Source organism: Terrapene carolina, unplaced genomic scaffold, assembly GCF_002925995.2.
Source record: "Terrapene carolina triunguis isolate 2854851 unplaced genomic scaffold, T_m_triunguis-2.0 Scaffold69, whole genome shotgun sequence".
NCBI lineage: Eukaryota > Metazoa > Chordata > Testudines > Emydidae > Terrapene > Terrapene triunguis.
This window is the reverse complement of record NW_020664420.1, coordinates 60,049,236-60,071,692: the sequence shown is the minus strand read 5'-3', so window position 1 is coordinate 60,071,692 and position 22,457 is coordinate 60,049,236. Positions and strand designations below refer to the sequence as shown.

The following is a 22,457-nucleotide window of genomic DNA, read 5'->3' as shown; positions in this document are numbered from 1 at the left end:
CGCCGGGAGGCGGGAGCCACCAGGCCAGCCCGCGAAAAAAAAAAAAAAAAAAAAAACCCGGAAGCAGCTGAGGAGGAGGGGGGTGCCCAGGTGGGCAGGGGGTCAGTGCACCACTGCTGTTGCTACTCACTTCATCAACAACAAAAGAAGTCTCCTCCCCCGACTGGAACTCGTCCACCTTTCCTCCGGCTCGGACCGCAGCCGCTCACGCCGCCAGCCTGTAGCAAACTCCCCGTCCCCGTCCCCTGATAATGGCGAAGGAGTTATCAGGGGACAGGGCGTTCGCTACAGGCTGGCGGTGTGAGCGGCTGCAGTCCGAGCCGGAGGAAAGATGGACGAGTTCCAGTCGGGGGAGGAGACTTTTTTTGTTGTTGATGAAGTGAGTAGCAAGAAGGAGGAGACAGCAGAAGGACCCAGAAGCGGCGCTGAGTGAGGCCCGGAAGCGGAAGGACCCAGAAGTGGCGCCGAGTAAGTATGAAAATTAAAAAGGCGCCACTTTTGGGGAATGTGGTCAGGGGAAACAGCCACTTCACCTGAACCTCCCTAGCTACGCTACTGCCCTCTTCTGAGCGCCACATTCCAGGCAAGATGTAGACAAATTGGAGAAAGTCCATTTAAACAAAAATGATTAAAGGTTTAGAAACCATGACCTATGAGGAAAGATTGAAAAAATTGGGTTTATTTAGTCTGGAGAAGACAGAGGAGACATAACAGTTTTCAAGTACATAAAAGGTTGTTACAAGGAGGAGGGTGAAAAATTGTTCTTGTTAACCTCCGAGGATAGGACAATAAGCAAGGAACTTAAATTGAAACATGGGAGGTTTAGGTTAGACATCAGGAAAAATTTCCTAACTGTCAGGATAGTTAGGCACTGGAATAAATTGGCTAGGGAGGTTGAAGAATCTCCATCATTGGAAGTTTTTAAGAACAGGTTAGACAAACACCTGTCATGAATGGTCTAGTTATTATGTAGTCCTGCCCTGAGTGCAGGGGACTGGACTAGCTGACATCTTGAGGTCTCTTCCAGTCCTACACATCTATGATTCTATGACTATGTAGGCCTCTTATTGTATGTATAGAGCTTTATAAGATTTCTTGTTTCCTTCTATTCAACAATGACTTCTTGACTATAAGGTGAAGTTCAATTTCAAATTTTGATTGAAATAATGCCACATTTAAGACTGGAGAAAGGAAGAAATACTTAGATCTGGTTTTCAATGTGCATCAGTTCATGGAGAAGGAAACCAATCTCATGGTCTATGGGTTACTGAGCCAGGAACAGATTCTACCTGGAAGGTCCAAAAAAGAGGGAAGAGAAGAATGAAGTACAAGAAAGCTTTGTCAGACTCAGAATGACATCCTTCCAGAAGGATGGTATGTGGGTACTTGTGATGCAGACCCTGGAGTGTGTTAACTGGGATGAATCTTCAGTGCTCTAACAAAAAAACTGTAAACAGCTCAGGAAGCTACAGAGTAATGAGCAATAATGAGTTATTAGTTAAGTGTTTTGGAAGCTAGAGTAATCACTTAAGAGGAACTGAGGAGTCTGCTATCTTGAAGAAGTCAGTGAAGCACTAACTGAATGAGATAGTTCTGATTAGCCTACAAACTGCTTAACATTTCATTTATAATTGCAAAGATCATGGTTTAAAAGGTTAAATGAAATGCAGCAAAATGTTCTATTTAACAAAATACATAGGATATATGCATACCTTAACAACAGGATTCAGCAGAACTACACCTGATTTCTTAGTAATTACTTGTTTTGTTGTGTAATGATGGTCTATAAGCTGAGGAATAGTTGGAAACCCAGTTCCTTCAAATCGGTACTGATTCTGCAAGGGGGGGAAAAAAAATCAGTTTCAGAACAGCTCCAATGAGGAAATGCAAAAGATGTAATTAGCAACTCTTACCCATGAATAACAGGAAACAGAAAAGTTTAATTTCATAGGATTAAATCTTGGCCTCACCCAAGTCAATACAAAAACTTCCAGCGACTTCAATGGGACCATGATGTGGGTCATAACGACTAGAAAAAATATCTATTCATTCAATTAGCGTAGCATGATAAAATAAACATAGATCTCAACTCTTAAATTAAAGCTAGAAAGAAGGAAGTCCTTGTGATTCAACAGATGGCACAGTAGCAGTAACTTTGAGACATATTAAATATGAATAAAAGGATATGCAATAAAATATTACCAAGTTAAAGAACAAAAACATTTATTTTAAGACCACGTCTAAACATGTAAAGTGTATAAAATAAGCATGTATTGCAAAAAATATCTTTGAAAATCTAAAACACAGGGTAAATTCCAGCTCTCTAGCTCAGAAACAAAGCTTGAGGAACAGGGGCCAAATCTTAATTCAACGTGCAATGTAGTCTCCAGGCAATGTGTGATAAAAGTGGCGAATGATTCACTGGCACACAGAGAATAAAATTTTTGGCAGGTCTTTAATAATAATAATAATGTGTGACCAGCACAGTCTTCAATAGTACTTAGATAAAAGCCCAGCCACCTCCATACTTCAGAAATGCTGAGTGAGATGAAAGGCATTTTTGTCTCCCCACACTTCTGTCCCTCTCTGTTTTTCCCATCATTCTGTCTGTCTCTCTCTTTTTCATTTTAAAAATTAAAAAAGTTCCTGCTGTGGCTACTGTAACTCTCTTGCCATCATGCTGGAATAGTGTAGATTCTTTTACAAGCTGTACTTCCTATCACAGAATGTCAGGAAGCATTGTATCTGTAGGTGTGGAGAAAGAATGCAAGTGACATAGGTACACTAGTGGCTGCAAGGGCAGTGATAAGAGATTTAGAAAATTGTTTGGGGAAAAAAAACTGTACTGCTCAGTTCAGACTCTTACAGTCCTGAATTCTGTACAGGATTTCAGTGACTAGTATATGGGATAGGCTATTTGTGCCTCTATAAATGCATAGTTATCTCCATTTATTCCCTACTCAGCACTTTCCACAGCACAAACATTGCCATAAACAATGTGGCCATAAACATTTAGTACGAGTAAAGCCAAGGACTGGAATAGTAAAAGTGATGTAAATTGAGATTCAGATTAATTTGCACTGATGGGCAAAGAAAATTAACTAATACTGCTAAAGAATTGTTTTTAATCTACAGTAAAATACTTTACAAGTACACTCAGTATACTAGGGCTCTTATGGAAAATGACTTTTTGGGAACTACAATAACTGCCTGCCAAGGTATTATCATTTTTTAGGCAAGCAAGGCCAGTTTGAACAGTTGAACATTCTCACTGTATCATCCACTGCTACCCGCCGCTCATCAAACATAAGCTGCTTGTCTGTACTTTCAAGGCCCTTCATGGGGATTGGTCCTGCTTTGAGCAGGGGGTTGGACTAGATGACCTCCTGAGGTCCCTTCCAACCCTGATATTCTATTATTCTACCCGCACCCTACTTATCTCTCGTTCACTGTCAAAATGTTGACCCTGGTCATCCCATGATGTCAACCTCTGTTGCCCATTTCTAAATTTTCAAGCAAGCACCTTCATGCTTTTTCCTATGCTGCCCTCACACTTGGTTAGTGTGAAACAGCCACAAAATCACCTCATTATTTTCCTTCAAATCGCTCCTGAAAACTCATTTCTTGTGATGCCTACAGATAAATTGACAAGTTAGGCTGCTGGAATGCAGAAATCACTGCCTAGTATGCTGACCAATATTGTTGTGTTGTTTCTTTGTTATTCCCGCCAATCTTTCTATTCATAACCGTGTGTTTTCTCCTATCTTATACGTAGGTTCTAAGCTCATTGGTGCAGGAACCATTTTTTCTTCTGTTTGTACAGTGCCTGCCACAATGGAGTCCTGGTCCATTACTAGGGCTCCAAGCTCTACAATAATACAAATAATTGAGAATAATTTGAAAATTGATTAACACTGAATGACAGCAATGTATTTAGATGCTGCTTAATAGTAATTCTTATTCATATTCACAAGGTTAAACTGATGACCAAATTTGGAGTCAGGAAGGAATTTTTCACCAAGACTTAATTGAAAGGAACTTGGACTTCCTTTTTGCAAATATCATGGAACAGACAAAATTCATTACAACTAGGAGGTATATTCCCAGATCCATCAATTTCTTTACCAGAAATTTAGTAATCAGCAATTTTAAGTATTAGGACATTTTTATTATTATTATTATTATTATTATTCTTTACTATTTGTATTGCAGTAGCTCCTAGGGGCCCCATTCATGGACCGCTGTAAAAATATGTAACAAAAATTGGCCCTGCACCAAAGTGCTTACAATTACTTCTTAGTTGCTTAAATGGATTTAAGAATTTAACCTCAGACACCAAAGTCTGAAAGTTTTCAGAAGAAGATATTAATTGTTATAAGAAGTTGGCACCCATTAGCCAAAAGAGGTGCTCCTATATTAACAAGTGTAATATCCACTGAGGAGGATAAATGGCCTTTGTAATTAACCGCAATACATTCGCTGTATACCATACTTTTAAAAATATGTATATTTTGGACCCTATAGTCAAAATTGTTTTCTTGAGGAAATATTTAAATTTATAAAAAATATACACTCATTTCTTAAAAGTTTAGTTTTAGTTAAAAACAAATTAGCAATTCCTATTTGTTTTTCACAGATTGCCTGACAAATTGATTAGTCAATGGCTGCATCTGACCAGTTCAACATTTCAAAACACTGGTCAAATCAAACAGGCTATTTAAACAGCTGGACCACTGCACTGTTCTAGAGTCTTGGATTCAGAGGCAAATTCACATCAACGGAGACCAGGCTTGTCAATGATATGAGACAATGCTGATGTTGTTACACAATGTGATGGAGGTTTCAGACTCCCCCTTTTATTCATGTGTGGTCGCAACTGGGGAATCTAAGAATCGAATCTGACAGCTGTCCCTGAAAAGACATACACCAGGCCCTTCCACTGAGAAACAATACCACAAAGAGACAGCTATTCTAGCGAGGGATGGCAGGTGAAACTGGAGTGAAAATGCAAGGAGATATTCTTATCCAAGAATAAAGAAATAGGAAATAACTTAGATCTCTGGGGATTGTGCACACAAAACTAGGAAAATTCATGTAGTTTTGAAAATGTCTTATGCTTATATTTTGATCTATCATTTGGAATGTATGTTACCAAAGAGAAGCAAAATAAAAACATAGTTTGTGTCATGCTCATTTGTATCCTATTTGTGAAATCAGACATATGAATTAGTATAACAAATAGTGATCACATGCCCATTTCCGATAGGAAACATCAAGAAAACTGGCACTGGAACAATACAAGAGTCCTAGAAAAAATGACACTGAAAAAGTGAAAATGACAGGATTGTGATATTGATGCAAGGGAAAAAATATTTTTCTCATTTGTGTGCTTCAATTGTTTTGTAAATTGCTGAAATTTCTTCAGGCAATGTATCTCTACACTTGTGTGGTATTAAGCATTGAAGTTTGGAGTAGTGGGGAGAGAACATGAAAGTGAGAGATGCTGTGTAGTAGTCTCTACATCTATAAAACTGGTAAAAGCTAGGAAATTTTATGTCAGTGCACCCAACAGTTAAATAATTCTTTATAAAGGAATCTGATGGAGTTGGCAGCTAAAATATCACTATCCTGCTATATATCATTGCAAGACTTTCAGCAGCATATTTTTGGATGGTTTTGTTATGGAACTATCTGAATACAGATTATCTTTTACCAAGTCCAGCTCTGATGCAAAACTCAGTCACTAAAAACTTCTCTGGGTTTTCCCAGTAGCCATTATACTTTTCTATTCTCTTTAATACCCAGGCCTTATTAGATGGGGGACTTAGTAGCACTCTTCCTTCCAATAGAAGAGTGTGGATAGCTTCTTCTGAGACCAACACCAAGCCAAAACTGTCTATGAAACAAAAATCAGGAGATCCGGAAACAGAGTCAACTCAACCCATAAACAAGTCAATTTTTGGTCACAGCCTTGGGAGTAAGAGCCTTGAAACCAAATCTCCATCTTGACCACAATGATCAGCTTAACTCCAGTACAGAACAAAATTATATGAGTAATTGTTTTAACTTTTGGTTAAAAGAATACATTTTTCCTTTCCAATCTATCATATTCTATAACGTGACATTTACCTAAATTCATACAATAAATTCACAGGTTACAATTTACTATACATTCCACATAAAGGCCAACACTAATAGATACAAATTTACTAACATGAAAAAAAGGTCAACTCATCCTTGGTCTAAATTTAGAGATTACATTTGAGAAAACATCTCATGACTTTCCCCAAGCCCACAGAGACAGGCTGTGAAACATTTAAAACTAAAACATTTTAACTAAATTTGGCATCTCAAACACCACTTGGTTGTAGCCCTGGGATGAAATCCTGACTCCGCTGAAGTCAAAGGGGCCAGGGTTTCAGCCCAGAATCTAATAGAAATCATGATAAACTACTTGCTATCTAGCTGAAATAACTGTATTATGAATATACTAAAAATAAGTTATTTTGATATAGAACTTATTTTAACGCAAGATAGCATCTGGCTTATAGTGTTTTCTGCAAAGGTTTCATATTGTAGCTATTATATTTGATGTTACTGCAAGAAGGCTCAAAAATGCCAGTTAAAAATATTTATTTTCAAATACTTTTCATAGAGTACATGTAAGTGATTGTCACTGTATTAACTTTCACTTTGCTGTGCAAATTATTTCTAAAGCAAAATAGTGTAAAACTGGAAAGATCTGCTAGGGAGTGTGAAAATTATTTAGTCCAAGTATGTGGCTAGCCTCTGTTATTATAGCATTATCCCAAAATGAAGAATTAGGTGAGATTGTGATGTTGCACTCTATATGATTTTATGAAAATATGCTAATGAGTGTGAATATAATGCAACTGGAATATGCTTCATGCAAAAGGTCTCCTGTAAGGTATCATTACAAAGCTTATAATCTACTGAGTTTGGTCATCCTATTTGTATGTATGTATCATTCTTGTGTCTGAAACTATAAATATGAAATAGAACTCTGAGGGCCTATTGTAGTTATGCAAAGTGTGGGCCATTAATGGTGGTTTGGAATCTTAATGGCTCTCATCAACCAGGACAATTGACTGTGGATGGCTCTGTTTGCTTGCAGGCCTTCCTGTGAGTCAGGCTGGGAGGAATGAAGGCTTGGGGTCTCACAGGACGTGTGACCATGTCACCTGGTACTGAAATCCATCTTAAATCTGGTGCCTTTTCATTTAGAAGGAGGGGTGGGAACCCAGAGAGACAAAAGATTCCCACCTTGTGCCAAAGCTATACAAGGGGGGAAACAAAACAAAGGGGGCTGCAATCATGAGAAATCCCCTAGCTACCACATGAGCTGGAACAAGGGCTATACCAGGGGAAAGGATTGTGCCCAGACTAGGAAGGTGTCCAGTCTGTGATAGAAGCTTATTGAAACAGCTGAGGGTGAGATTTTATCTGTATTCAGTTTTCTTACTGTACTAGGCTTAGACTTGCGTGTTTTATTTTATTTTGTTTGGTAATTCACTTTGTTCTGTCTGTTATTACTTGGAACCACTTAAATCCTACTTTTTGTATTTAATAAAATCACTTTTCACTTATTAATTAACCCAGAGTAAGTATTAATACATGGGGGGGGGCAAACAGCTGTGCATATCTCTCTATCAGTGATATAGAGGGCGAACAATTTATGAGTTTACCCTGTATAAGCTTTATACAGGGTAAAACGGATTTATTTGGGGTTTGGACCCCATTGGGAGCTGGCTGAGTGCTGGAGACGGGAACACTTCTTAAGCTGGCTTCAGTTAAGCCTGCAGCTTTTGGGGGACATGGTTCAGACCTGGGTCTGTGTTTGTAGCAGACTAGCGTGTCTGGCTCAAACCAGGCAGGACACTGAAGTCCTAAGCTGCCAGGCGAAACAGGCTCAGGGGTAGTCTCAGCACATCAGTTGGTAGTTCCCAAGGGGTCTTCTGTGATCCAATCCATCACAAGGTCTACTGACTTTCTATGGATCATATGAAGGTTTCTGAGTCATTGTTGCCACAGTCTCTGTTTATATAGGGTCAGTAACTTGTTTAGAGGAAGCTACAACTGGGATTTCAGAACAAACAAACAAACCAACAAACAAAAAAGATTTCTGTCCTATTCCCAAAGGCCCAAATTAATCTCAGGCAGTGTCAACTTATTCCAGGCTTATGCATATAACATGCTATAAAAAAAAGACAAAAACAGAAGTCCTGGACCAAGGAAAGTTTGGCACTGTGCAATGATCATTGAGGAATAGTCACTCAATAAAAAAATACCTTATTTGCCCAAAATTTGCCTGATACATTCCTTGACTGTTTCAACAGTTGACCAGCCCACTCTCTCATTGCTTTAAGGTGCACATTTGAAAGTGTGTATGTTATGCAGCTTAATATATTTCAAACTATCATTGAACTCTACGGGAAAGCCTGATTCCTGTAGTGCATGGTGTGCAGTCTTTCCTAGTGCTAACTATCTGCACCTAGTTCCTCCCCTTTGCTGCAAAATCAAGTTAGTTTCTCTTCTGTACTTCTTGGGAAAGCTCTATTTACTCACCTCCTTTGTAAAGTGCTTTGAGATTTACTGGTGAAAAACACTGCAAGATCTAGGCAGTAGTATTATTTGTGAATAGGGGGTCAGATGATTTTTGACTGGTGGATGATAAATGCTAATTTCAAACTATTTACTATGATCAGAGCAATATATATTACACATAATTTATAAGCTGCATGTGCACACGAGAAAAATTCATATTTCTCTTTCTCAGTCTACTGGTTCCAGAGTCCTACTCAGATTCTTTCAGGCCTGGTCTACACTGTGAAACTAGGTCAGTATAACTACGCTGCTCATGCATGTAAAAAATCCACATCCCTGACACCGTTGCCAATTTTGGTTGGACGTATTCCTGGAGCTTTCATCAATGATATAATCTTTAATTAAAAATTAATCTTTATTTCTTGGAGACTTCAGAGCAATCCTGGAGGGTTAGCAACCCTAATTATGACCATGTGAAAAGAGGGGGTTACATTGAAATTGCTTTGGAACCTGAGCTATCATACCATTATCGAGCACCAACTATAAAAAAAAAGCAGTGTGGGAATCAAAAAAATAAATTGTACATATATAATACATTTAAATTAGTAGTTTAAATGTCTGAAGTTACATTTATAGAAGTAATTTTCTGCTTTCTAATAGGGAAGAAAAACCATGGAATAACTTCACACCTTTCTTTTATTCTTAAAAATATTTGACTAACGTTTTTTAAAATTTCAGCATCTAACTCAACATGGGAAACCAGAGATTACCATATTTTTTAAACAGATTTCATACTGGCCTTTCCATATGAGAAGGCCAAAAACCTACTTCATAGTAAATCTTCTCACATAGTTTTATCCATAGTAAATAATGTCTTTAATTCTGAACTACTTATCTGAAATAATTCTTCAGTTAAATACAAGCTGCCTGACATGAAATAAACATTCAGTAGTACATCAGAGACGTACATCAGCGTATTGTATGATAAAGTGTCTCCGTTGTCCATCTGAAAACACAGAAAGGACATATTCACCAGGTTTCCCGTGGCTCTCTCGCACCAGGAAGTCTCCTTGCTGCTTTAACAGCTCCTGGGCTTCTATTCTTGGAATTGCACCATGATACCAATCTTGCTCAGCCAATGGTTTCTCGCTGGTTGATATTACATCAAAGAACTTTAAAAAATATAAAGGAAAAGAAGTTAGCAAACTGTAACCCATTTTCTATGTTTTTTCTTTTCATGAAATTCATGACAGACTGTGACAAACACTTTCACACTTCTCTCTAATTGTCTATTTCCATTAGATAATTGAGGCAATACACCTATTCTCAGAATCAAAGTGAACTGAACAACTTTTTTAACTATGTTTTTTTTTAAAATAGAGGCATATGTATATATAAAAGCTCAGCACAGATTTCTGAAAATACAGACAAAAGGAATATCAATAGTACTATCAAGGCAATTTCATTTTTACTTTTTAAAAAACCTCTTTCTTGGCTGAATTATCTTTCTCACTTTCAAACTTCCTTGAAATGCTCTTAACCTTTGAAATGAACTATTTCCTTACCCAATGAGAAAGGGGGTAGGAATTTATGAGACATTATGTGTGGAATTTTCAAAAGCACTTGCATTGATTGAACTCTACGTTCACTGATTTTGAATCCCTCCCCCCCCCCGACAAAAGCGTGTAACAAAGTAGCAGCATTAGGAACCAAGTTTTTTTAGCAGTCTCTCAGCATATGTGCAGTGTGCCCAGACATTTGACAACATCGTCACCAGCCAGGTGAAGAGCCGGTAGTGATTTAGTATTTGTATTGCAATTGAACACAGAAGCCTAGCCCCATTGTACTTCTGAACTTAATAGCAAATTCTGAGGTAAGACATACAATAATAATTATTTTTTATAGATTGCAACTGGAGTATGACTTGAGCATTTTTAAAATTTATCTTTGTAATTTATGTATTTATTTATTTAATATATGCTAGAATAGGTGGTTGTTGCTTTTACAATAAAGTCTAGTTTTCAATAATCAGGTCAGATCTATTTGTTAGGGCTAGACAGTGCAACTCCATGTTGGTGAGCACTTACACAAGCAGTCCCAATGAAATCATGCAAGTGCTCTCTATTACAAGGTGGGCTGTTTGTTTTAAATTAGGAACTCCATTTTGTTTTATGTGTGGAACATATGTCTAAACTTGCCAAGGAAAGCCCTGCCCAGGAAAGGTGTCTGACACCTTGTTGAAAGACCATCATGGAGAGCCATCAACTCTGAAAGTCTCAACTACTGACCCATGAGCATGGAACAATGATTTTTCTACACACAGGGCTCCACGCAGGACAGGGGAAGGGGCCTGAATCAACCCAGTGGAGGATATGGCAAGGAGAGAGCACCTCCACTTAAGAGAGGGTACTGCTCTGTGCAGGATGCCAACCTTCCCCACATATAAAGAGATCTTGCTGGAGATAGAGGGTGGGCAAGAGGGACTCTGTCAGCCTGAAATGCTGACAAACATCCAACTCACAGAAGGGGCAAGATCAGAAATGGGAAGGGTGCATTCTCAGGAATTTTTGTTGTTGTCAAAGATCGGCAATTTTGAAGTAATCTTAGAGTAAAGTTTCTGCAGCTAAGAAATAAAGTCCTTTGCTATGCACGTGTTCCCTTGCCTTCCTGCCATGTTGTCCCAAAAAGGGTTAAACTAGAAGTCCAGAATGCCCACAACCTACGTGGAGTTCTAGGGAAGTGGGTGTAAGCAACTGGGAAGGCTTGAAAGGCTCAGAAATTAATCTTGGGATTTAGGGCGGCTGCAGTCACAGAGCCTCAGAAGGTCTGAGCCTGGGAATATGTCCTATCGACCCAGAGCTAGAAACAATTACTAGACTCTACCCAGACAGTTTAGAAGGATGTGAATTTGTCACCCAACTCTTTTGTAAAGGACCTATTAGCAAACAAAGAAAAATACTGCAATACCTCCCAGAATATCATATTTTCTTCCTAATTTTTAATATTTCCATTCAAAATCAGTTAAAACCCAAGATCAAATTTCTCCATCATTATTAAAATTCAATAATACCAAAGGTATTCTCCTTTGAAATTACCTACATATAAAATAAACTTTTCAAATTACAAAGAAAAAATGTCTCATAAAAGGTTAAATTAGTTCAGTTTTTGTGAAAGATGCTGGGATTGACAGCCCAAAAGATTGAGACCTCACTGAATGTTCACAGAAAAGCTGCAGGATACTGTCAAGGCAGCAAAATCTTCTGCATATCACCTCAGTGCTACTCTGGAGAGAACTTCTCTAGTGGTATAAGATAGTTTCAATACATAATCAGTTCATGGCCTTCCTGCTGAAATGTGCAACAAAAGGTGCCATTTGTGATGGACTCTGTAATGTGGACACTAGTTCACTAAGAAGGAAACAGACTAAGCCCATACAGCTCAGTTTATAGAACACAAACAAGCAAGTCATCAGATGGTAACAGTTTCTCACTTCCAACCTGCATCATGTCTGAACCAATGCCCATGACTGTATCATTACCTGTCCCCAGCATAAAATATCCTAAGAGTACTTCTTTGAAATAGAGAAGATTTAGGGGAAAGAAAATGGGAGCAGGTTAAGCTTTCTCCCTCCTCCCCCCGTTTCTAAGAACTTGCATTGTACTTAGATAACATTTAGAAAAACTGTTTAAATTGAGTTAAAACTTTATTGGGAAGGCTTTGTCGGGTTTTTCTCTCAAATTTCACAGAATTTTTTTAATTCATTCTGTGGTCATTTTAGCTGAAGCATGAATTATCAATTAAGTATTTCTTCACAGAAAATAAATGAAATCTAAATCAATAAATGATGGTGCTTTCTATGTTATATAAATTATATCACTTCTGCATGAACAAACCCCCTCTCTCTTAATAATGGTATTGTATAAATTAAAGTACTGTTTTAAATAAATAGGATATATGATCATTTGCACTTCAAAATTGCTATTTAGGGGAATATGGTTACAGCAAAGAAAGAGTATCTAAGAAAGATGTATAATCATTTTGACATTAATTGCAAATGAATTTATCACTAATTACTAAAACACTAGATTTCTACTACATTTTAGATTTAGAAGAAAATTTTGCAGGACTTAATATGAATAGTTTAAACACAAAATATTGCCCTTTTAAATAAGGTAATTTCTGTTTCACTATTTTACAATTCCTATCTGTTTTTCTCAAACAATGTTTACTGTAAAATATCAGGAGGTAGCCGTGTTAGTCTGTATCCACAAAAACAACAAGGAGTCCGATGGCACTTAAAGACTAACAGATTTATTTGGGCATAAACTTACTCCATGCATCTGAAGAAGTGAGGTTTTTTACCCACGAAAGCTTATTCCCAAATAAATCTGTTAGTCTTTAAGGTGCCACGAGACTCCTTGTTGTTACTGTAAAATAAGACTTCAAGAAACATTCAATTGCTTGATAATACAAATTAGAAACTAAATAAGATATATATTCTAGGACTCAGATTTTTTTTTATTTTTAGGGATGAAGATGTCTCTGTCTGTATCTGACACTGACATATATAGTCTTTCTCCCCCTCTCTCTTTATCTAATGGAGGAATTCAAATATTTAAATGGGAAGATTTTATTTCTAAGTTTCTTTTACTAACCAAATTAACAATCACCATAAAATTAAATGGTATTTGAAATAAACTGAAATGTATCATCCACATTAACATGAAGTAATTTATTTCTATTTATTATTCTCTCTCTGCCTCTCTCTCTCCTTTCTTCCCTTCAGGAATTTCTGTGGTTCACCATACCTTATCTTGGGCTTTTGGGGGGGTTCCCTCAGATTCCCCTTCACTCTCCCCTTATGTGTCGACCAATCTCCCCTTTCTCCCTTGTGGATACTCCCCTCCCTTCCACTTTCATCTGAACTTAATATGAAGTTGAAATAAGTTTTACTCTAACAACAGCATGTGAAATTGGCTCTCAAGCAGCTGCTTATTGAAATGTAGAGCAAAAGGTTTCTGACTTGGCTTTTTTTTTAAATGGAGATTTCCCACCCCCATTAGCTGTGAAGAGACTGAGCAACAAGCTGTCTCTGAAAAAAACAAAACCTAACTCCCTGACTTTCAGTGTAACACCACATTAAGGTTGTTGATAAATGTGTGCTCTTATAAACACAGCAACCCGCCACCCACATACATCCTCAATGATACTCTATTACTTAATAATGAACATTTGTTCTATTTTCTCACATATAATTAGCTGAAACTTGTTGTACTGCTTTTATTCAGTGGTCTTTAAGCAATGAGAATTTATATCTTTTTTATCAGGCAGATATTTTAATTCTCCCCTGGAGAAAGGGAAGGGCATACTCTTGGATTAGTAAAAAGACAGAAATAAATTTAGGTTGATCCTTTTAGAATTTTCCCTCTGGCACTTTTCTTAACCCAAGCAGCATAATTCTTACATTGCCATTAGACACATTCAAATATAATTTGCTAGTTCTTTTGCAAGGCAATACAGTATATGAAACCAATAGCTACTTCAGGGCAAGGGAACCAAAAATGCAATGAAACTACAGCATTTTACAAAACATTACATATTAAAGCAAAAGTACATAAACCACAAAAATGTAAGATAACAGTGATAAAAACAAAATTTAAAAAATATTTTAGAACCTGAAATAGCTGAATTTGGTAAGGACAACAACCCATTGTATAAACACTATTACCAAGTTCATTAAAAAACAAAACAAAAAAACCCACAATAGTCAGGAACCAGGAAACACCATTACTATCATCACAACTGTCAGATATCTGCAAAAAGTACAAAATTTTTCTAATTTTTGTTTTCCTACCTCACATCATTAAACTTTATATTACTGCTCTTTCAACTTATGGATTCCTGACTTGGTTTTAGTCTGACAAAAGCCATTAAGTCTGTTGGGATTTTATTTTATTTTATTTGAGTCTCTATCTCTTCTCTCTCTTACTGTTCCTACTTCACAGGGCTTTGAGCTTTTCTCTCTGTTTTCCTTTCACCCTCTCTACTTTTCTCCCCTATACTCCATCTCTATCCCTCCCTCATCCTTTTCTTATCCATCTCCTAAAGGTACTAGAGCACTACACCAGAAAAGCTGTGAAGTTCTGGCTTTGGTTTCATAAGAGAGTTGCCTGGTCACACAATGGTGACTCTCCTTTCTTCCAGCTGCTAAATTCCTTTAAAAACAAAAACAACTAAGAAAAATACATTATATGCTTTTCTAAGGGTATGTCTACACTATCCAGATCGGCGGATAGTGATCGATCCCGTCTACACTAGACGTGATAAATCGACCCCTGATCGCTCTGCCGTCGACTCCTGTACTCCACCACGGCGAAAGGTGGAAGCGGAGTCTACGGGAGAGCGGCGGCAGCCGTGAGGACGCGAGGTAAGTTGACCTAAGATATGTGGACTTCAGCTACACTATTCTCGTAGCTGAAGTTGCGTATCTTAGGTCGATCCCCCCCAGTGTAGACCAGGCCTAATACTGAAGAAACAATTGCTGTTGTCACAGTTATGTGACAGAGAGGTCAACAAATGGTCAGAGAGGTGGTCTGCATGACAGTAAATGGCAGGGGAGCTATCCAGCAGACAGCGGCCCATGGCAGCAGATCTACAGTTGAATCCTCAGCTGCATCCAGTAAGTTGTTTGTGGCTCCTCTATTCTGGGGCTATTCCACCATTCGTATCTTCACCATAGTTTGGAGAAGTCTTCAAGCTCTCTAAAGTGCATTAGGATTAAAAGAGTATGTCTACACTGCAGCCGGGAGTTGTGATTCCCAGTATGGGTAAACAGACTCGTGCTAGCTCTGCTCAAGTTGGCATGCAACATCCACGCTAATATTTTAGTGTGCTAATTTGAGCAATGCTAGTGTGAGTTTGTCTACCTATGCTAGGAATCACACCTCCCAACTGCAGTGCAGACATATCCTTACTCCAAGAGGCTATTACATTGACTGAGTTTTCCGGAATACAGAATAATCTGATCAAGGCCCAAAATACTTGCTATACTGCTGTGCCAGGGGAAATAGGAAAGAGTTGCAAAGGGCTTATACACCATCTCCACACAAGCCAAGAATTACCCCATGCTGAAAGAATCCTTACTTGCCTACTTAGAGCAGCTTTCTGGCCTCTTTGCAATACCATCACCCAGAGTCTCATTCTAAATGGTATCGTTTCTTTTCTCTATTGGTAGCAGCACTAGTAGCAATTCCCAAATGTTCTGAGATAAAAGCTCAGCCAAGCATCCCTTAAGGCTTCAGAGTAGAATACTAAATAAGAGACTAACTTTTTAATCACCTGTATCCCCTCCTCCTTTTGTCTATCAGAGACTAGGCAAACCACATGGATAAAGACCTTGAGAACTATAAGACATCTAAATACTAACAAATGCATGATAATTAACCTGAGCTTTACTAAACTCCTGGGTGTTTGAGGAAGTACAAGGTTTCTCTGCTACTTTCTCCAGAGGGCACTAAAAAAAAAAATAGAAGGTTTTCTTCGGTTATGCATGACAGTAACTATATTTCCCTCTCACTAACTGTGGACATTTACTATTATGATAATACTGCATTTAAACCAAGATGTTGTTTGTTTGTTTGTTTGTTTGGCTTATAGCTTGTCAAAACATTGAAAATGTATACTCGGAAAGCGAGCAGCTAAAATGATATTTTAACTGGAGATATATTCTGTAATGGAATCAACACCAATGTTCTTCAAATTTTACTTCTACATGCTATTATTTAAAAATGTTTGTATGGCTTTTAGTTTAAAAGAATTATATTATATTGTTGTATAACACATCTGGCATATTATATACCATAATATATTTGACTGATTCGTAATATACCTGGAATACTTGGAAAAATGCACATCGAGTTTGAAATGCCAATGTTCTAACAGTTAATCTTCACACCAAGAAGCAGTGCCACATAGAGGGCAGCAAGAAAAAGATTAATGGCCAGTAGCTAGTTACTGTGGCAGTTAGCTACAAAATCAAAAAGGAAATTGTACCCATGCATATATAGGGTAACCATTACTAAAAGGTTGCATTAAATCATTAACTCACCACAACACATGACAAAAATACTTAAAGAGTGCAGATGAATGGGTGATATGTTCTAATTTAGTAGGTCACTTACGTAATTAGATACAGAACATATACTAGGATATTGCCCTTCTCTGGAATTTTGTTAAGGTTCTTCATAGACCTGCCCTTCTCTTCTCCTCTCCCTACTCACTCACTCACCAAGCATCATCCTCTTCTCTGTCCATTCACACAATATTGTCACTAATTGGAACAAGCGCCTTCTCTGCGGCTCCAGCCATTTGGAACTGACTTCCTGTACCTCCCTGCCTCCATAGGCCTGATTCTGATCTCACTTACACCAACATAATTCAACTGACATAAGTGTAGTTACTCCTGATTTACACTGATAAAGATCAGAATCATGTCCATAGATTCTCTTGGTAAAATCCTGATTCCGCTGAAACCAATAGAAGTTTTGCCATTAACTTCAATGGAGACAGGTTTCATTCTCAATTTCACTTCAAAATGCTTTTACAATCTTAGTTTCTCCTTCTCCCTTTTTATTTATTATTTCATTCTCTAAAATGGTTTGGGATACACTTTTTATGGATCATGCCATAAAAAATAAAGTTGTATTGAATTATACTGATACGAACGAGGCAAAGGCAGTGGCATAACTATACAAAGGCTGGAGGGCAACACACATGCTCCAGAGTATCTTACTGTAATTATGAACATATGAAAAATATTGTATTGTTATGCCAATTTCAACAGCTCTATATCTTAAAAACATGATTAATCTTACAATGTAGATACTTCATCTCTTTTTTGTAAAGATTTGTTCCCTTTAGGTGTAGTGTTGATCCAGTACAGCTTTAGATGTGTCAAGCAATGCAACCTGTCTACACTACAGATTATGTTGGTACAATTTATGTCACCCAGGGGTGCGAATAAAACAGCCCCCTGAGCGACATAACTTACACCGACCTAAGTGCTGGTGTGGCCAACGGTATGGTGGCAGAAAAGCTGTGTCCCGCCGGCATAAAGCATCCTCACTAGATGCACTACAGCAGTGCAGCTGTACCGCTTCTAGTGTAGACTAGCCCTCACTCTCAAGGAGTTTTTTCCACTATTGAGCCTAAAATTTCCCTTTCTTAATTTCATCCCATTAATGCTATTTATAGCCTTGTTTGGACCACCCTAAATAATTCCTCCTCTTTATTACCATTTATACTCTTCAAATACATATAGACATTTTGTCACCTCTCCCACACATCTATTTCAATTATTTTTAGCTAAACTACATCTTACGTGGTTGCTTGGTAGTGATGCAATACTGACTATTGAGAAGGCCCATTCATACCACACCCCTCTTTCTCAAGAAGTTTCCTTTTGGGCTGAAACTTCAGGTGACGGACCTCACCCAAAAGATGAATTTTTTTTGGAGTTCTAGTGAGGTTTGTTTGGGCCTTTTTTGAGTTTTTGGAGCAATAACTTGCCCTTCGCCAGATGTGAGCGCTAAGCTAAGTTTTGGAGGGGAAATGTTTTTAAAATAAAGTTAGATGTCTAAGTGAAATGTATGTAATTCAGCATTTTCTCTAATTTTTTTAGTGTATGCTTCAAAATAGACCAGCAAGCATCACACAACTTGTTTTTCTTTTCCTCCTCTTATTTTTATTTTTTAAACTGTCTTAATGCATCCGGGGCTCAAAAGACTTCCTTTGTTGCTTATGGGCCTGCTTCAAAGCCTATTTAAATAAATGCAAAGACACCCATTGACTTAAATGGACTTTGGATCAGGCACTAGAACACCAGATGTCCCAAAGAGTGCCTCAAAAATCAGCGCATAAGTCAAAGAGCTCCTTCATGCATCAATATCCCTAAGAACTGTTTTTAGTAAGGGGTGTAAATGCATTGAGGTGGCATGTAAGGGATGCACAATACCACCAGATTCCCCAAGGAATACCACAATCAGTCACTGTCAATCAGTCAATAAATTAATGCTTTACAAAAATTAACTTTTTCTGGTACGACAATGACCTCGGAGCAACGGAAGAGACATTTGATACATACTTTGCTAGAGTGCACTAAATAAAAATAGTTCTGACTCATACTGTTATTTCATGGCATTATCATGTCTACTGACCAGTCAGAATTTAGGATTTTCTAATTCTATTTTAATATAATATTTTCCATGTAGGTTGAAGTGTGTTGTAGTGTTCAAAAGAATCCTATCTGGGTTGCAAAAAGTGGGACAATGTAACACCCCATTGTCAATACTACTTACTGATGAAGAGCCCAGCATGGATTTTGGAGATCTTATCATTCCAGCTATGGAGTGACGAATAGTATCAAACCTGGACACCTTATCCTTCTTATCCTAGGTTGGGAGGGAAAAAAAGAATATCAGCAACAAAAATAAACTACACAACAAAGATTTCTGAGTATTTATAATCTGATATACTTTTTCTGTTTTGGTTAAATATAAACGGATATAAACTAGCATAGCTGCACAAACTTCAAAGATATGCCAATTTACATCAGATGAGGGTCTAGCCCAAATTTTATAATATTAAATACAGAAGTTTTGAGTAATTATTTAAAAATAAAATTACTGTCAACCATGTAACAGATCTGAAATTCTGTAATAGTACAGTCAGGTCTCACCTATTTCTTTAGCTGCCCTAGGGTAGGTAATTTTTGAATAGAACAATTTTTTTTTTTTTTTAAAGAGTAGAATACCAAACTCTGCAAGTAGCTTTTTTGTCTGTATCTCATTCAATTTTTACCTCCACTGTCCTTCCTTTATTATCCCTTCCTGTTCTGTACACCATTGAGTGCAGCCTGAGGTGCACACAGAACAAAGGTGTGGAATAGATACCAACAATAGGAAGAAAAAGTGACAAATGGGGGAGGGGGATGTGGGAAATGGGTAGAGTGTGTCCATCCAGTACACTGAATGAAGTATGAGTCCTGTAGAAAAGTGGCTCTCAACCTTTCCAGACTACTGTACCCCTTTCAGGAGCCTGATTTGTCTTGCGTACCTCAAGTTTCACCTCACTTAAAAATTACTTGCTTACAAAATCAGACATAAAAATACACAAGTGTCACAGCACACTACTGCTGAAAAATTGCTGACTCATATTTTTACCATATAATTATAAAATAAATCAACTGGAATATAAATATTGTACTTACATTTCATAGTATATATAGAGCAGTATAAACAAGTAATTGTCTATATGAAATTTTAGTTTGCTATTGCTTTTTATGTAGCCTGTTGTAAAACTAGGCAAATATCTAAATGAGATGATGTACCCCCTGGAAGATCTCCGCGTACCCCTGCTGTAGAACAAGTAGTATGCTGTAATGTAACTAAAGACCATATTATAATGCATATGCAGAAGGGGACCCAATTAAGGTAACATGGACTGTTTTAATGCTGACATTTCCTAATTTCTGAGTGCTTGACTTTTCAACTTTAATATTTTTTAAGGTAGGAAACTTCATACCAAAAAACCCCAAGTCTTTTAAGAGAAAACTGGAAAAACAGAAATTCCATCATATAGAACCATACTAATCAGCACATCAGCAGGGTCTGAATCTAGGAACTTTAAATCTCAACACAGAGCTCCATCACTTGAGCTAAAGGAGTAAATGATAGCAGAAGCATGGATGGAGATTGGGGGGGGGGGAGTATATAGAAGGCACTGTACCCCCCACCAAACTGTTTATCAGAGGTTTTCAAACTGTGGAGTGTGCCCACCTAGGGGGGTGCAGAGGAACATTCGGGGGAGCAAGCAGCAATGCCAGGTGGCTCGGGCCAGCCGCACACAGCGGGGCTCGAGGAGGGAGCACCATCTCCACCCCTAACTCACTCATTAAGTACACTGTAATTTAAGTATCACTAACAATCAGTAAATCCAGAAATTAGGCCTATACCTATTATTAATAATAGTAAGCCCCATGACCTCCCCAAATATAAAAGCCAAACTACACCTATGAGCAGAAGTAGGCTATTATTGTCTATATCGACCAACCACTAGAGAAGGATGTGATGCACACTTTGCTGGCAGCATACACTATTTACTAGACAACAGTGAAATATCAAGATCACAGGTGGAGGGTAAAAATATTGTTTGGAGGGACTAGGTCCGGCTCTATCCCGGCCTAGTGTGGATCTGAGGGAGGGAGGGTTTGGAGACCAAGACAGTCCCACATTAACCCCGGACAGCAATGGCTCCTGTCTCACAGAGGTTGCGAACTGAGCCTGCCTGGCCCCACATCCACCCCGAGCAGTGGCAGCTCCTGTCCAGGATTTGAAAAATAAGTCTGCCCAGTTCTGCACTCACTTTGAGCAGCAGTGGCGCTGCTCCTGTCCTCTGGGTCTGGGCCAGGCCCTGAGGTTGGAGAGTGAACCTACCCAGCCCCACACTCACTCTGGCTCCGTCCTGCCCCCCGTGCTGGGTCTGAAGGATGGAGAGAGAACCCAGGCAGTGGTGGCTCCATTCTGTCCCTTGGTGCTTCCCTGGGCCCCGCATCCCGCTCCAGACTGTTGCCTCTTATCACTAGGAAGAGACTCAAAGAGCTCATCACAGCATTGTGTGGCACATGCCAAGGCTTTGGCTTTGCCTGCAAAGGCGAGTGTGCGCACCAAGGGATGGGGGCAGCCCAGCAACTGCTGAGCTAGCAGGTAGATAAACTTGCTGGGGGGTGGAGGTCTGAGCCCTCTGTACCACTTAGCCCTAGCCACTCGGCACCTATAATCAGGAGTCAGGATCCCGGGGTTCTGTTACTGGTTCTGGGGTTGATAGGGGTCTAGTAGTTACAGAAAGAGCAACCAAGCACACAGATTTGGCACATTTATTATGAAGGGCTGCGCAGTTGTGGATGCCGCTTACGTCTGACATGTTAGAGGAGTGGGTTCGGATTCTTGTGCAAACTTTCAGTTACCCTGTCTGTTAAATGGATGGAGTGATACTGATTGCCTCCGAAGGTTAGGCCTTGCTCAATAAGAAATAATCTGAAGTGCACAAAAATCTGAATTCTAGTCAGTGCAAGAGCTGGGACTAGAATTCATGGTCCTTCTTTGGCTCCTTCCATAAGCCAGAATTGCAACTGCACTTGTTCTGTTTGCAGCTCAGTCTCTGTTGGGCCAAGGAGAATACTCAGTGCAGATGGAGTGTTCACCAAGCCAATAAAAAGCTCTAACAGATCACAAGCTAATAGAAAAGTTTAGATGTTTAAAACCTGGCTAAATCCGAGTGGATTTTCATGAGGCCCGCAAGGCACTTCCCTATTCCCAGAACTACTGTCAAATTTCAAATTCTTGCACCACAGAGCAGAGGCCCTACAGCGCTTCAAAGATTTTTCCTTATCTGCACTCCGGGAAACAACTAATCTGTTCTGATTAATCTTTTCTTTCTTATTATATTGAATGTTTTAGTTCTTCCCCAAAAACAGGGAAAACCAAAAGGACAAAAGTACAAAAAAGTAAAGGAAAGGGAAAGAATGGAAAAAAGAAAGAAAAGGGGAACAGCAGAGCCACACCTCAGTTTCCGTCCGTCAGGAATTAATCAAATTCTTAGATCAAATCTTTTCAAATTTGTCTGAAGTCCTTCCCTTAAACATTACCCCTCTCTTTAGCTGCTAGGTCAGCCAAGTCACTGAACCAAGTTTCTATCCTGGAGGCAGTTTGCTCTTCCATCTAAGCAATATGAATCATTTGGCTGAATTTTTTCAAAAGAACTTAATTTAAGACAGAAAGCAAGCATGGTAAATTTCAGCCCAAACAGTTAAAATTTGGCAAAGTAAAATACCAACT

The 22,457-nt window shown here is 38.5% G+C and overlaps 1 protein-coding gene across 2 annotated transcripts in view; it reads right to left on the bottom strand.

Annotated features, from left to right (window-relative positions):
• FER (FER tyrosine kinase) overlaps positions 1–22,457 on the bottom strand; it is a 388,439-nt gene that overhangs the window by 251,276 nt on the left and 114,706 nt on the right. For both annotated transcript variants that reach the window (XM_029910950.1, XM_029910951.1), the window contains 3 exons: positions 18,921–19,013; positions 9,534–9,737; positions 1,713–1,835 (listed from right to left, as the gene is read on the bottom strand). In XM_029910950.1, coding sequence (XP_029766810.1) covers positions 1,713–1,835; positions 9,534–9,737; positions 18,921–19,013 — 420 coding nt within the window. The remainder of the gene's footprint in view (positions 1–1,712; positions 1,836–9,533; positions 9,738–18,920; positions 19,014–22,457) is intronic.